Genomic DNA, 13,565 nt, shown 5'->3' on the forward strand with positions numbered 1-13,565 from the left:
ACCGACACACTCCTCCACACCGACACACTCCTCTACACCGACACACTCCTCCACACCGACACACTCCTCCACACCGACACACTCCTCCACACCGACACACTCCTCCACACCGACACACTCCTCCACACAGACACACTCCTCCACACCGACACACTCCTCCACACCGACACACACCTCCACACAGACACACTCCTCCACACAGACACACTCCTCCACACCGACACACTCCTCCACACAGACACACTCCACTACACAGACACACTCCTCTACACCGACACACTCCTACACACTGACACACTCCTCCACACTCCTCCACACTCCTCCACACCGACACACTCCGACACACTCCGACACACTCCTCCACACTCCTCCACACCGACAGACCCCTCCACACCCCTCCACACCGACACACTCCTCCACACCGACACACTCCTCCACACTCCTCCACACCGACACACTCCTCCACACTCCTCCACACCGACACACTCCTCCACACCGACACACTCCTCCACACCGACACACTCCTCCACACTCCTCCACACCGACACACTCCTCCCCACTCCTCCACACCGACACACTCCTCCACACTCCTCCACACCGACACACTCCTCCACACCGACACACTCCTCCACACTCCTCCACACCGACACACTCCTCCACACTCCTCCACACCGACACACTCCGACACACTCCTCCACACTCCTCCACACTCCTCCACACGGACAGACCCCTCAACACCCCTCCACACCGACACACTCCTCCACACTCCTCCACACCGACACACTCCTCCACACCGACACACTCCTCCACACCGACACACTCCTCCACACCGACACACTCCTCTACACAGACACACTCCTCCACACCGACACACTCCTCCACACCGACACACTCCTCTACACCGACACACTCCTCCACACCGACACACTCCTCCACACCGACACACTCCTCCACACCGACACACTCCTCCACACAGACACACTCCTCCACACCGACACACTCCTCCACACCGACACACACCTCCACACAGACACACTCCTCCACACAGACACACTCCTCCACACCGACACACTCCTCCACACAGACACACTCCACTACACAGACACCCTCCTCTACACCGACACACTCCTACACACCGACACACTCCTCCACACCGACACACTCCACTACACAGACACACTCCTCTACACCGACACACTCCACTACACCGACACACTCCTCCACACCGACACACTCCTCCACACAGACACACTCCTCTACACCGACACACTCCTCTACACCGACACACTCCACTACACTGACACACTCCACTACACCGACACACTCCTCCACACCGACACACTCCTCCACACAGACACACTCCTCTACACCGACACACTCCTCTACACCGACACACTCCACTACACAGACACACTCCTCTACACAGACACACTCCTCTACACAGACACAGTCCTCTACACAGACACACTCCTCCACACAGACACACTCCTCCACACAGACACACTGCACTACACAGACACACTCCTCCACACAGACACACTCCACTACACAGACACACTCCACTACACCGACACACTCCTCTACACCGACACACTCCTCCACACAGACACACTCCTCTACACCGACACACTCCTCTACACCGACACACTCCTCTACACAGACACACGCCTCCACACCGACACACTCCTCCACACCGACACACTCCACTACACCGACACACTCCTCCACACCGACACACTCCTCCACACAGACACACTCCTCTACACCGACACACTCCTCTACACCGACACACTCCACTACACCGACACACTCCACTACACCGACACACTCCTCCACACCGACACACTCCTCCACACAGACACACTCCTCTACACCGACACACTCCTCTACACCGACACACTCCACTACACAGACACCTACACAGACACACTCCTCTACACAGACACACTCCTCTACACAGACACAGTCCTCTACACAGACACACTCCTCCACACAGACACACTCCTCCACACAGACACACTGCACTACACAGACACACTCCTCCACACAGACACACTCCACTACACAGACACACTCCACTACACCGACACACTCCTCTACACCGACACACTCCTCCACACAGACACACTCCTCTACACCGACACACTCCTCTACACCGACACACTCCTCTACACAGACACACGCCTCCACACCGACACACTCCTCCACACCGACACACTCCTCTACACCGACACACTCCTCCACACAGACACACTCCTCCACACCGACACACTCCTCTACACCGACACACTCCTCTACACCGACACACTCCTCTACACCGACACACTCCTCCACACAGACACACTCCTCCACACCGACACACTCCTCTACACCGACACACTCCTCTACACCGACACACTCCTCTACACAGACACACTCCTCTACACCAAAACACTCCTCTACACAGACACACTCCTCTACACCGACACACTCCTCCACACCGACACACTCCTCTACACAGACACACTCCTCTACACAGACACACTCCTCTACACAGACACACTCCTCTACACCGACACACTCCTCTACACAGACACACTCCTCTACACAGACACACTCCTCTACACCGACACACTCCTCTACACAGACACACTCCACTACACAGACACACTCCTCTACACAGACACACTCCTCTACACAGACACACTCCTCTACACTGACACACTCCACTACACAGACACACTCCTCCACACAGACACACTCCTCCACACAGACACACTCCTCTACACAGACACACTCCTCTACACAGACACACTCCTCTACACTGACACACTCCACTACACAGACACACTCCTCCACACAGACACACTCCTCCACACCGACACACTCCTCTACACCGACACACTCCTCTACACCGACACACTCCTCTACACAGACACACTCCTCTACACCAAAACACTCCTCTACACAGACACACTCCTCTACACCGACACACTCCTCCACACCGACACACTCCTCTACACAGACACACTCCTCTACACAGACACACTCCTCTACACAGACACACTCCTCTACACCGACACACTCCTCTACACAGACACACTCCTCTACACAGACACACTCCTCTACACCGACACACTCCTCTACACAGACACACTCCACTACACAGACACACTCCTCTACACAGACACACTCCTCTACACAGACACACTCCTCTACACTGACACACTCCACTACACAGACACACTCCTCCACACAGACACACTCCTCTACACAGACACACTCCTCTACACCGACACACTCATCCACACAGACACACTCCTCCACACCGACACACTCCTCCACACCGACACACTCTTCTACACAGACACACTCCTCTACACAGACACACTCCACTACACAGACACACTCCTCTACACAGACACACTCCTTTACACCAAAACACTCCTCTACACAGACACACTCCTCTACACCAAAACACTCCTCTACACAGACCCACTCCTCTACACAGACACACTCCTCTACACCAAAACACTCCTCTACACCAAAACACTCCTCCACAACGACACACTCCACTACACCGACACACTCCTCCACACCGACACACTCCTCCACACAGACACACCCCTCTACACCAAAACACTCCTCTACACAGACACACTCCTCCACACCGACACACTCCACTACACAGACACACTCCTCCACACCGACACACTCCTCCACACAGACACACCCCTCTACACCAAAACACTCCTCTACACAGACACACTCCTCCACACCGACACACTCCTCTACACCGACACACTCCTCTACACCGACACACTCCACTACACAGACACACTCCTCTACACAGACACACTCCTCTACACCGACACACTCCTCTACACAGACACACTCCTCTACACCGACACACTCCACTACACAGACACACTCCTCCACACAGACACACTCCACTACACAGACACACTCCTCCACACAGACACACTCCACTACACAGACACACTCCTCCACACAGACACACTCCACTACACAGACACACTCCTCCACACAGACACACTCCTCTACACAGACACACTCCTCTACACAGACACACTCCTCTACACAGACACACTCCTCCACACCGACACACTCCACTACACAGACACACTCCTCCACACCGACACACTCCTCCACACAGACACACTCCTCCACACCGACACACTCCTCCACACCGACACACTCCTCCACACCGACACACTCCACTACACAGACACACTCCTCTACACCGACACACTCCTACACACCGACACACTCCTCCACACCGACACACTCCACTACACAGACACACTCCTCTACACCGACACACTCCTCCACACCGACACACTCCACTACACCGACACACTCCTCCACACCGACACACTCCTCCACACAGACACACTCCTCTACACCGACACACTCCTCTACACAGACACACTCCTCTACACAGACACACTCCTCTACACAGACACAGTCCTCCACACAGACACACTCCTCCACACAGACACACTCCACTACACAGACACACTCCACTACACAGACACACTCCTCTACACCGACACACTCCTCTACACAGACACACTCCTCTACACAGACACAGTCCTCCACACAGACACACTCCTCCACACAGACACACTCCTCCACACAGACACACTCCACTACACAGACACACTCCTCCACACAGACACACTCCTCCACACAGACACACTCCACTACACAGACACACTCCTCTACACCGACACACTCCACTACACAGACACACTCCTCTACACCGACACACTCCTCTACACAGACACACTCCTCTACACAGACACAGTCCTCTACACAGACACACTCCTCCACACAGACACACTCCACTACACAGACACACTCCTCTACACCGACACACTCCACTACACAGACACACTCCTCCACACAGACACACTCCACTACACAGACACACTCCTCTACACCGACACACTCCACTACACAGACACACTCCTCTACACCGACACACTCCACTACACCGACACACTCCTCCACACAGACACACTCCTCCACACTCCTCCACACCGACACACTCCTCTACACCAAAACACTCCTCTACACCGACACACTCCTCCACACAGACACACTCCTCCACACCGACACACTCCTCTACACCAAAACACTCCTCTACACCGACACACTCCTCCACACAGACACACTCCTCCACACAGACACACTCCACTACACAGACACACTCCTCTACACCGACACACTCCACTACACAGACACACTCCTCCACACAGACACACTCCACTACACAGACACACTCCACTACACAGACACACTCCTCCACACAGACACACTCCTCCACACAGACACACTCCACTACACAGACACACTCCTCTACACCGACACACTCCACTACACAGACACACTCCTCCACACAGACACACTCCACTACACAGACACACTCCACTACACAGACACACTCCTCTACACCGACACACTCCACTACACAGACACACTCCTCCACACAGACACACTCCACTACACAGACACACTCCTCTACACCGACACACTCCACTACACCGACACACTCCTCCACACAGACACACTCCTCCACACAGACACACTCCACTACACCGACACACTCCTCCACACAGACACACTCCTCCACACTCCTCCACACCGACACACTCCTCTACACCAAAACACTCCTCTACACCGACACACTCCTCCACACCGACACACTCCTCTACACCAAAACACTCCTCTACACCGACACACTCCTCCACACCGACACACTCCACTACACAGACACACTCCTCCACACAGACACACTCCTCCACACAGACACACTCCACTACACAGACACACTCCTCTACACCGACACACTCCACTACACAGACACACTCCTCTACACCGACACACTCCACTACACCGACACACTCCTCCACACAGACACACTCCTCCACACTCCTCCACACCGACACACTCCTCTACACCAAAACACTCCTCTACACCGACACACTCCTCCACACCGACACACTCCTCCACACAGACACACTCCTCCACACAGACACACTCCTCCACACTCCTCCACACCGACACACTCCTCTACACCAAAACACTCCTCTACACCGACACACTCCTCCACACCGACACACTCCTCTACACAGACACTCTCCTCTACACCAAAACACTCCTCCACACCGACACACTCCTCCACACAGACACACTCCTCTACACCGACACACTCCTCTACACAGACACACTCCTCTACACCGACACACTCCTCTACATCGATACACTCCTCCACACTCCTCCACACTCCTCCACACCGACACACTCCTCCACACTCCTCCACACCGACACAATCCTCCACACTCCTCCACACCGACACACTCCTCCACACTCCTCCGCACCGACACACTCCTCCACACTCCTCCACACCGACACACTCCTCCACACTCCTCCACACCGACACACTCCTCCACACCGACACACTCCTCCACACTCCTCCACACTCCTCCACACCGACACACTCCTCCACACCGACACACTCCTCCACACTCCTCCACACTCCTCCGCACCGACACACTCCTCCACACTCCTCCACACCGACACACTCCTCCACACTCCTCCACACCGACACACTCCTCCACACTCCTCCACACTGACACACTCCTCCACACTCCTCCACACCGACACACTCCTCCACACTCCTCCACACTGACAAACTCCTCCACTCCTCCACACCGACACACTCCTCCACACCGACACACTCCTCCACACTCCTCCACACCGACACACTCCTCCACACTCCTCCACACTGACACACTCCTCCACACCGACACACTCCTCCACACCGACACACTCCTCCACACTCCTCCACACCGACACACTCCTCCACACTCCTCCACACCGACACACTCCTCCACACTCCTCCACACCGACACACTCCTCTACACAGACACACTCCTCTACACAGACACACTCCTCTACACCGACACACTCCTCCACACCGACACACTCCTCTACACCGACACACTCCTCTACACCGACACACTCCTCCACACTCCTCCACACCGACACACTCCTCCACACCAAAACACTCCTCTACACAGACACACTCCTCTACACAGACACACTCCTCTACACAGACACACTCCTCAACACCGACACACTCCTCCACACCGACACACTCCTCCACACCGACACACTCCTCCACACCGACACACTCCTCCACACAGACACACTCCTCCACACCGACACACTCCTCCACACCGACACACTCCTCCACACCGACACACTCCTCCACACCAAAACACTCCTCTACACAGACACACTCCTCTACACAGACACACTCCTCTACACAGACACACTCCTCAACACCGACACACTCCTCCACACCGACACACTCCTCCACACCGACACACTCCTCCACACCGACACACTCCTCCACACAGACACACTCCTCTACACCGACACACTCCTCCACACCGACACACTCCTCCACACCGACACACTCCTCTACACAGACACACTCCTCTACACCGACACACTCCTCCACACCGACACACTCCACTACACAGACACACTCCTCTACACAGACACACTCCTCTACACCGACACACTCCTCCACACCGACACACTCCTTCACACCGACACACTCCTCTACACAGACACACTCCTCTACACCGACACACTCCTCCACACAGACACACTCCTCTACTCAGACACACTCCTCTACACCAAAACACTCCTCCACACAGACACACTCCTCTACACCAAAACACTCCTCCACACCGACACACTCCTCCACACAGACACACTCCTCTACACAGACACACTCCTCTACACCAAAACACTCCTCCACACAGACACACTCCTCTACACCAAAACACTCCTCCACACAGACACACTCCTCCACACAGACACACTCCTCTACACAGACACACTCCTCTACACCAAAACACTCCTCCACACAGACACACTCCTCTACACAGACACACTCCTCTACACCGACACACTCCTCCACACAGACACACTCCACTACACCAAAACACTCCTCCACACCGACACACTCCACTACACCAAAACACTCCTTCACACCGACACACTCCACTACACCGACACACTCCTCCACACCGACACACTCCACTACACAGACACACTCCTCCACACCGACACACTCCTCCACACCGACACACTCCTTTATTCTGTTGTTATATAACCACACAAACCGGACCTATACCTTATATAACACTGGGTGTATAACACAGATTCAATTATGCCATGAGAGGAACGAGCCTCGTCTCTGTCTGCACTTTAATGGAGAGTATAAATGCTGTTCTTCATCCTCGGCTCAATCGATACACTGGCCCTCAATTCTGCTGACTCAGAAGGCGCAGAGAGCAGCGTCCAGTCATCACTTCCTGTCAGACAAAGACGATTTACTCCAGTAAAGAGTCTGACGAGCGTCAGAATTCAGTCAGAGACTAAAACACACCCTAATAAAGGCCGAATATAGACTTTAATCCTTACGTCAGACACGTATTTATTAATTAATTAATTAATTTATTTATTTCTTCATCCCTAGGCTTGGGTTTGCTAGTCAATTAGAATCCAAAAAAATCAAAGCGTCTTCTCTACAGCTCATAAAAATGTCACGTGACTCACGCGCTTGACCCTTTCTCAAACATCATCGATTACTTTCCTATATAGTCTTTTATTCCTCTTCCTCTACTGCAATTTCACAACCAGATATGAAAATTTTTAACCTATTAAAGAATTAAACATCATACGATTTTATCCGTTTATAACGACCTAGCAGATATAAACATTCCTTCCCTCTCACCCATGTCTCTTTTTCCTCTCGCGTAACTGATAAACGCTAATAAATAAACTGATAAAAATAATGCTATGAGGCATAAAAAAATTCTTTAGCTCAGTTAATCTGACTGAAACTGGAGACTCCTTCCATCAGCATCACATAAATACATTACAGGAAACATCACCATAGCAACAACGTTACATGTCTTTATACGGAGCGTCCACCGTATCAGTTCCTGTGAATGAGCTGTTGCTATAGAAACGATGAAGCATGCTATCATTATTATTTTTATTATTATTATTACTCTATGTACAGTGTTACACTTCCACAGAGTCAGAGTGGGCAGTCACCATCTTCCACAGTCTCCCTGATGGACATAGTGCACTACAAAGGCTCTAAATGGATCTAATACTATAATAAACCTTGTCTAATGCACCTGTGGAGCCGAGCCGGACCGAGCCGAGAGCTCTGAAGTGATTTCACCACTCACGCTATCATATGCACTATAACACGCTGACAATCCCAACGTCACAGGATGCACATTCATCACACTAAGCCCCACCCACAAGCAGCATGGAGCGTGTGGAGAGGAAACATGAATATTAACACCAACACCAAAAATACCACGAGGGCGGCATACAACCCCAGGCAAATGTGCATGAGGATCACGCTGTCTTCATGATGCACTGCGTCCCACAATGCAATGTGCTAGACTAAAATAAAAACCGCAGTTGAGGAATGAAAAGCGAATAATAATGTGCATGCAAATGAGAACATGCTAATCAGATATTTATCAGCGAATATTTATCTTTTAAGAAAGCTTTATTTTTGTTTGTTTTTCTTGCATTATTTGTTAAAAAATATTTTTTTGACTGAATTTAGTCGTCCTTTTACTTTCCTTTTTTCCTTAAAATGCTTTAATAGTGTAAGAGGATTACAGTGAACACACAGGAAGTGGAAGAAATTGTGTGTGCACTCACCATGTTGACTTCAGACACCATGTCTATACTGGCCACATCGATGGTCATCCCAACTGACACTGGCGCACCTTCACACACATGCACAAAAACACACACACACACACACAAACACAAACACAAAAAAATTAATAAACACAAGATTCTACTAATTATTTTTAAAAAAATATCATACTTTCATACTAAAGCTACAGTGCCTGGACCCCTAACTGTCCGGGTTCTGCGTTAAATGCTATAACAAAATAGGAGGAAACCAAAGAGAACCATTTAACAAGAACCACAAACTCTCCAAGAAACATAAGAATGGAGAGCAGAGTGTAAACTCCGGTGCTTGGCCCCCTAAAGGATGTTTGGTTAAAGGTTCTACATTATAATAGTTCTATGTTGGACCATTACAATTAGACAAGAACTTCAATCTATCTGGAGAACCTGTGGGGAACCTATGAGTGTACAGCAGGAGTATCCATTCTAGTGCTTGGCCATAGAATGGTTCTTTGGTTCTATGTTGAAATAGAACTTCAATAGAACTTAACGACTTAAAGATCTTGTGGGGAAGCTTGTGAATAGATAACAGGAGTATACAATATGGACCCCTAAAGGTTCTGTGGTTAAATCTGTAGAGGTTCTAAATAGAACTCTTCAGCTTAAGAGTAAGATTCTATGGTTAATCCCAAAACGTGTTTGCCTTTTAAGAGTAAAACCATTTGAAGCATCCTAAGCATCCCAAACTAGCTAAATCCTAAATGTTTCTTTCGTGAGGATTCAAGCAAGTTCTTTTAAGAAGAACAAACTATCTGAAGAACCTGTGAGGAACCTACAAGTGTATAGCAGAAGTATACATCCTAAAGTTTATTTAAGGTTCCATATTGAACTCCAATAAAGTCAAAAATCTCTTTTCTAAGAGTGGAACCATTTGAAGCAGCTAAGTATCTTAAACTAGCTAAAGAACCCTTGAAGAACCTGAGAATGCATAGCAGGTGTATGGACTATAGACAGAAACTGTACATTTTTCAGGTTTAACTTAACTTTAACTACAATAACATGTTTCTTTCTTTAGGATTCAAGCAATTTTAAGAAGAACAAATTATCTGAAAAACATGTGAGGAACCTACAGGCTTCTAGGGTTAAATCCATAAAGGTTCTATATTGGACCCTAACCATAAGACCATTTACTCTTAAAAATAATAGTTCTCCAATGGTTCTTTGTCAGGGTGTATGATTCTAAGAAGCACCTTTAACATCCATGGATTGTTTTTTTTTCATTGCACAAAAGTTCTTTAGACTATAAAAATGTTCTTTAAGCAAAATTTGGTTCTTGATAGAACCACTTACTGGAAGTTTCTTTAAGGGAACCAAAAATGGTTCTTCCATGGCATCACTTTGGTTCATCCTGATACTTTTATTTTTATTTTTAAGAGTGTCTGAAGCAGCTAAGCATCTTAAATTAGGGAAAGAACCCACGAGGAACCTAACGGTCTAATAGTAGGAGTACATGTTCCAGTGCTTGGCCACCTTAATGGTTCTTTGGATTAAAGTTCATGAGCAGATGCACAGATGGAATGTCACGTTATTATATATCAATCCTGACAAGAAAACGAACAGGATGCTGGCTCTGGTTCCCGTGCTGATGTACAGTCCGGGGATTCTATAGCGCCCCCACTGGTTCCACCTGTATTGCACCATGTGGATGTTTCTGAAGCTGTGCACAAACAATGCCACAGATTACTGTAAAGCTGCAGAAGTGCTTAGTTTATAAATTTTAAAGTATACGGTTATAGATATAGGATTAGAGGCGGGGTTTGTAACTTGAGTAATGACATCATCCGAGCGAACAGACGGAAAGTGAATCACAGAGCAGGTTTTCATGTTGCTCATGACGTCATTCAGGACTTACATCCTGAATCAGTGTGCTGAAGGTGCTGAATATTTCATCACATATTATATACGTTTTTAAGTGTTAGTTCATCAAGCCCACAGAGTTTATATATGGAATTTAAGTGTTTATTAAATGATGTCCTGGGAAAGTGTAAGGTACCTTTCCCTAGTAGGATGAATTAAGCTTTATTCTAAAAAAAGTGTACCTTAAAGGTATATAAACATATAAAAGGTGCAGAAGATAAATAACGGTTCGAGTTAACACCCTTTTCCCGTTCTGTGTGGATTAAAGTGTAAAACTGAGCAAAAGTCCAATTTACCTCCAAAGTCAGGACGCAGTCGGATGTCATAGCCCTTCAGCAGCTTGTCCACTGTTTCTTTCACGAAAGACATGTTTCCTGGTTCATTGGCGCTGGAAAAAAAATAAAAACAAAACAGTAAAGCATCTTTAACCTAATATAGGTGTAATATTTAATTCTAAACAAAAATATGTCGCTGAAACCTTTTTATTCAAAGGTACGTTACATCCACATTTCCGTTACAATGCCCCAATATGTAGAAATACAAGGAAATGTCCGGTTTATAGGCGTTTCTTATTTTCTTTTTCGCCTGAACGCAGCGTCAATACGCACGAAGTTCACGAGCTCTCTCTCACTCACCTCTGCGCGCAGCACATCAGTGCCACCAGGAGCGGCACGGAAACGATCCCGAAGAGCTTTCTCTTCCCGATCCCAAACATCCCAAACATCCCTGTCCTCTCGGAGCCGAGTCTGAGTGTTTTACAGGTCTCCGTGCTCCATCAGATGCTGTCTAAAAGCTGGAGAAGTCGCCTTTGTGGACAGCTCTGTCTCTGCTTTCAGGGGGGTGAGAGGAAAGTTCCGGCTTCTGTACGTGGCGTTATTTGGGTGCGCGCGCGGAAACAGCTCTCAGGCATTTTTTACGCATTATTTTTATTATAAATAATAATAAGTATTAATCTCCACCGACGCTATCGGTGTTTGGGATCCAGCCAGATCTCCATCTCCATCCTTCTCTTTCTTGACGTATATGCCTCCTCCTTTGAAAAAAAAAACAACTTGTGGAGAAAATGCGCGCAGATGGATGAGTTCAGATCACATCACACATCACATCACACATCTCAGCGGATCAGATGCGCTCTTCACGCCGCTCCAAAGAGGAGGAAAAAACAACAACAACAACACTGTAACGTTAATTAAAATCCGGGCTTTGGGCTGTAATTGTTTCGAAATTGTTCAGCGTTGGGTTCGGATGCTGCTCGTTAGCGACGTGATGTGAAATGTGGTGAGCAGCATGTTGTCTTACTGTCATGACAGAAAGACGGAGGAGTCACGTGACTCCTCGCATGGAGATGCAACGCTTCTGTTTTTTGCCGTCTTGCATTTTTTTGTGCAGTTCTCCCTTGGCAGCTACAGTCGCATGATGATTATTATTTTTAAACAGGAAGCGCTTTAGTCTGTGCACGTGCATACGTGGGGTTTTTTGTGTGGACGTCGTTACACGTTTCATGGCGTGACTTCATTTAATAAACACTGACACGATCACACTAACGAGAAAATGGAGCACCAAAGAAACAGGATATGTTGTGCTGTTAAAGGAAAATAATCAGTGACTGGGCGGGGTGATGACTTGAAGTGGAAGTGTTTTATTCCTCTCACCTATTTAACACGTATAATTTTTATCCCTTTATATTTACTTTAAAGGTTGTGGAAGGTGAGTTCCTGTTTACACTTCTGTTATAGCAGCTATAAACAAGACAAAAACTATAATAAACACAGCTTGTCATGAGACTGAGAACTCATTTCAATAATAATAATAATAATAATAATAATAATAATAATAATAAGATGAAGAAGAATAACAATAATAATAATAAGGTGCTGAAGGTGTTGATTAGT

At 48.7% G+C, this 13,565-nt stretch overlaps 1 protein-coding gene and 1 pseudogene across 2 annotated transcripts in view; one reads left to right on the plus strand and one right to left on the minus strand.

Moving 5' to 3' along the window:
* gabrb3 (gamma-aminobutyric acid type A receptor subunit beta3) overlaps positions 1–12,955 on the minus strand; it is an 85,966-nt gene extending 73,011 nt beyond the window's left edge. Inside the window, exons 1-3 of one of the 2 annotated variants that reach the window (XM_058403720.1) lie at positions 12,309–12,955; positions 11,970–12,061; positions 9,778–9,845 (exon numbers count right to left, since the gene is read on the minus strand). In XM_058403720.1, the coding sequence (XP_058259703.1) occupies positions 9,778–9,845; positions 11,970–12,061; positions 12,309–12,397 (249 nt within the window). In that variant the 5' untranslated portion in view covers positions 12,398–12,955. The remainder of the gene's footprint in view (positions 1–9,777; positions 9,846–11,969; positions 12,062–12,308) is intronic. The other variant, XM_058403719.1, reaches the window with a different exon arrangement.
* A 129-nt stretch (positions 12,956–13,084) lies between these two features.
* The window catches only part of LOC131362009 (gamma-aminobutyric acid receptor subunit alpha-5-like), a 24,889-nt pseudogene continuing 24,408 nt past the window's right edge, over positions 13,085–13,565 (plus strand).

This window comes from Hemibagrus wyckioides, linkage group LG11 (assembly GCF_019097595.1).
Source record: "Hemibagrus wyckioides isolate EC202008001 linkage group LG11, SWU_Hwy_1.0, whole genome shotgun sequence".
Taxonomy (NCBI): domain Eukaryota; kingdom Metazoa; phylum Chordata; class Actinopteri; order Siluriformes; family Bagridae; genus Hemibagrus; species Hemibagrus wyckioides.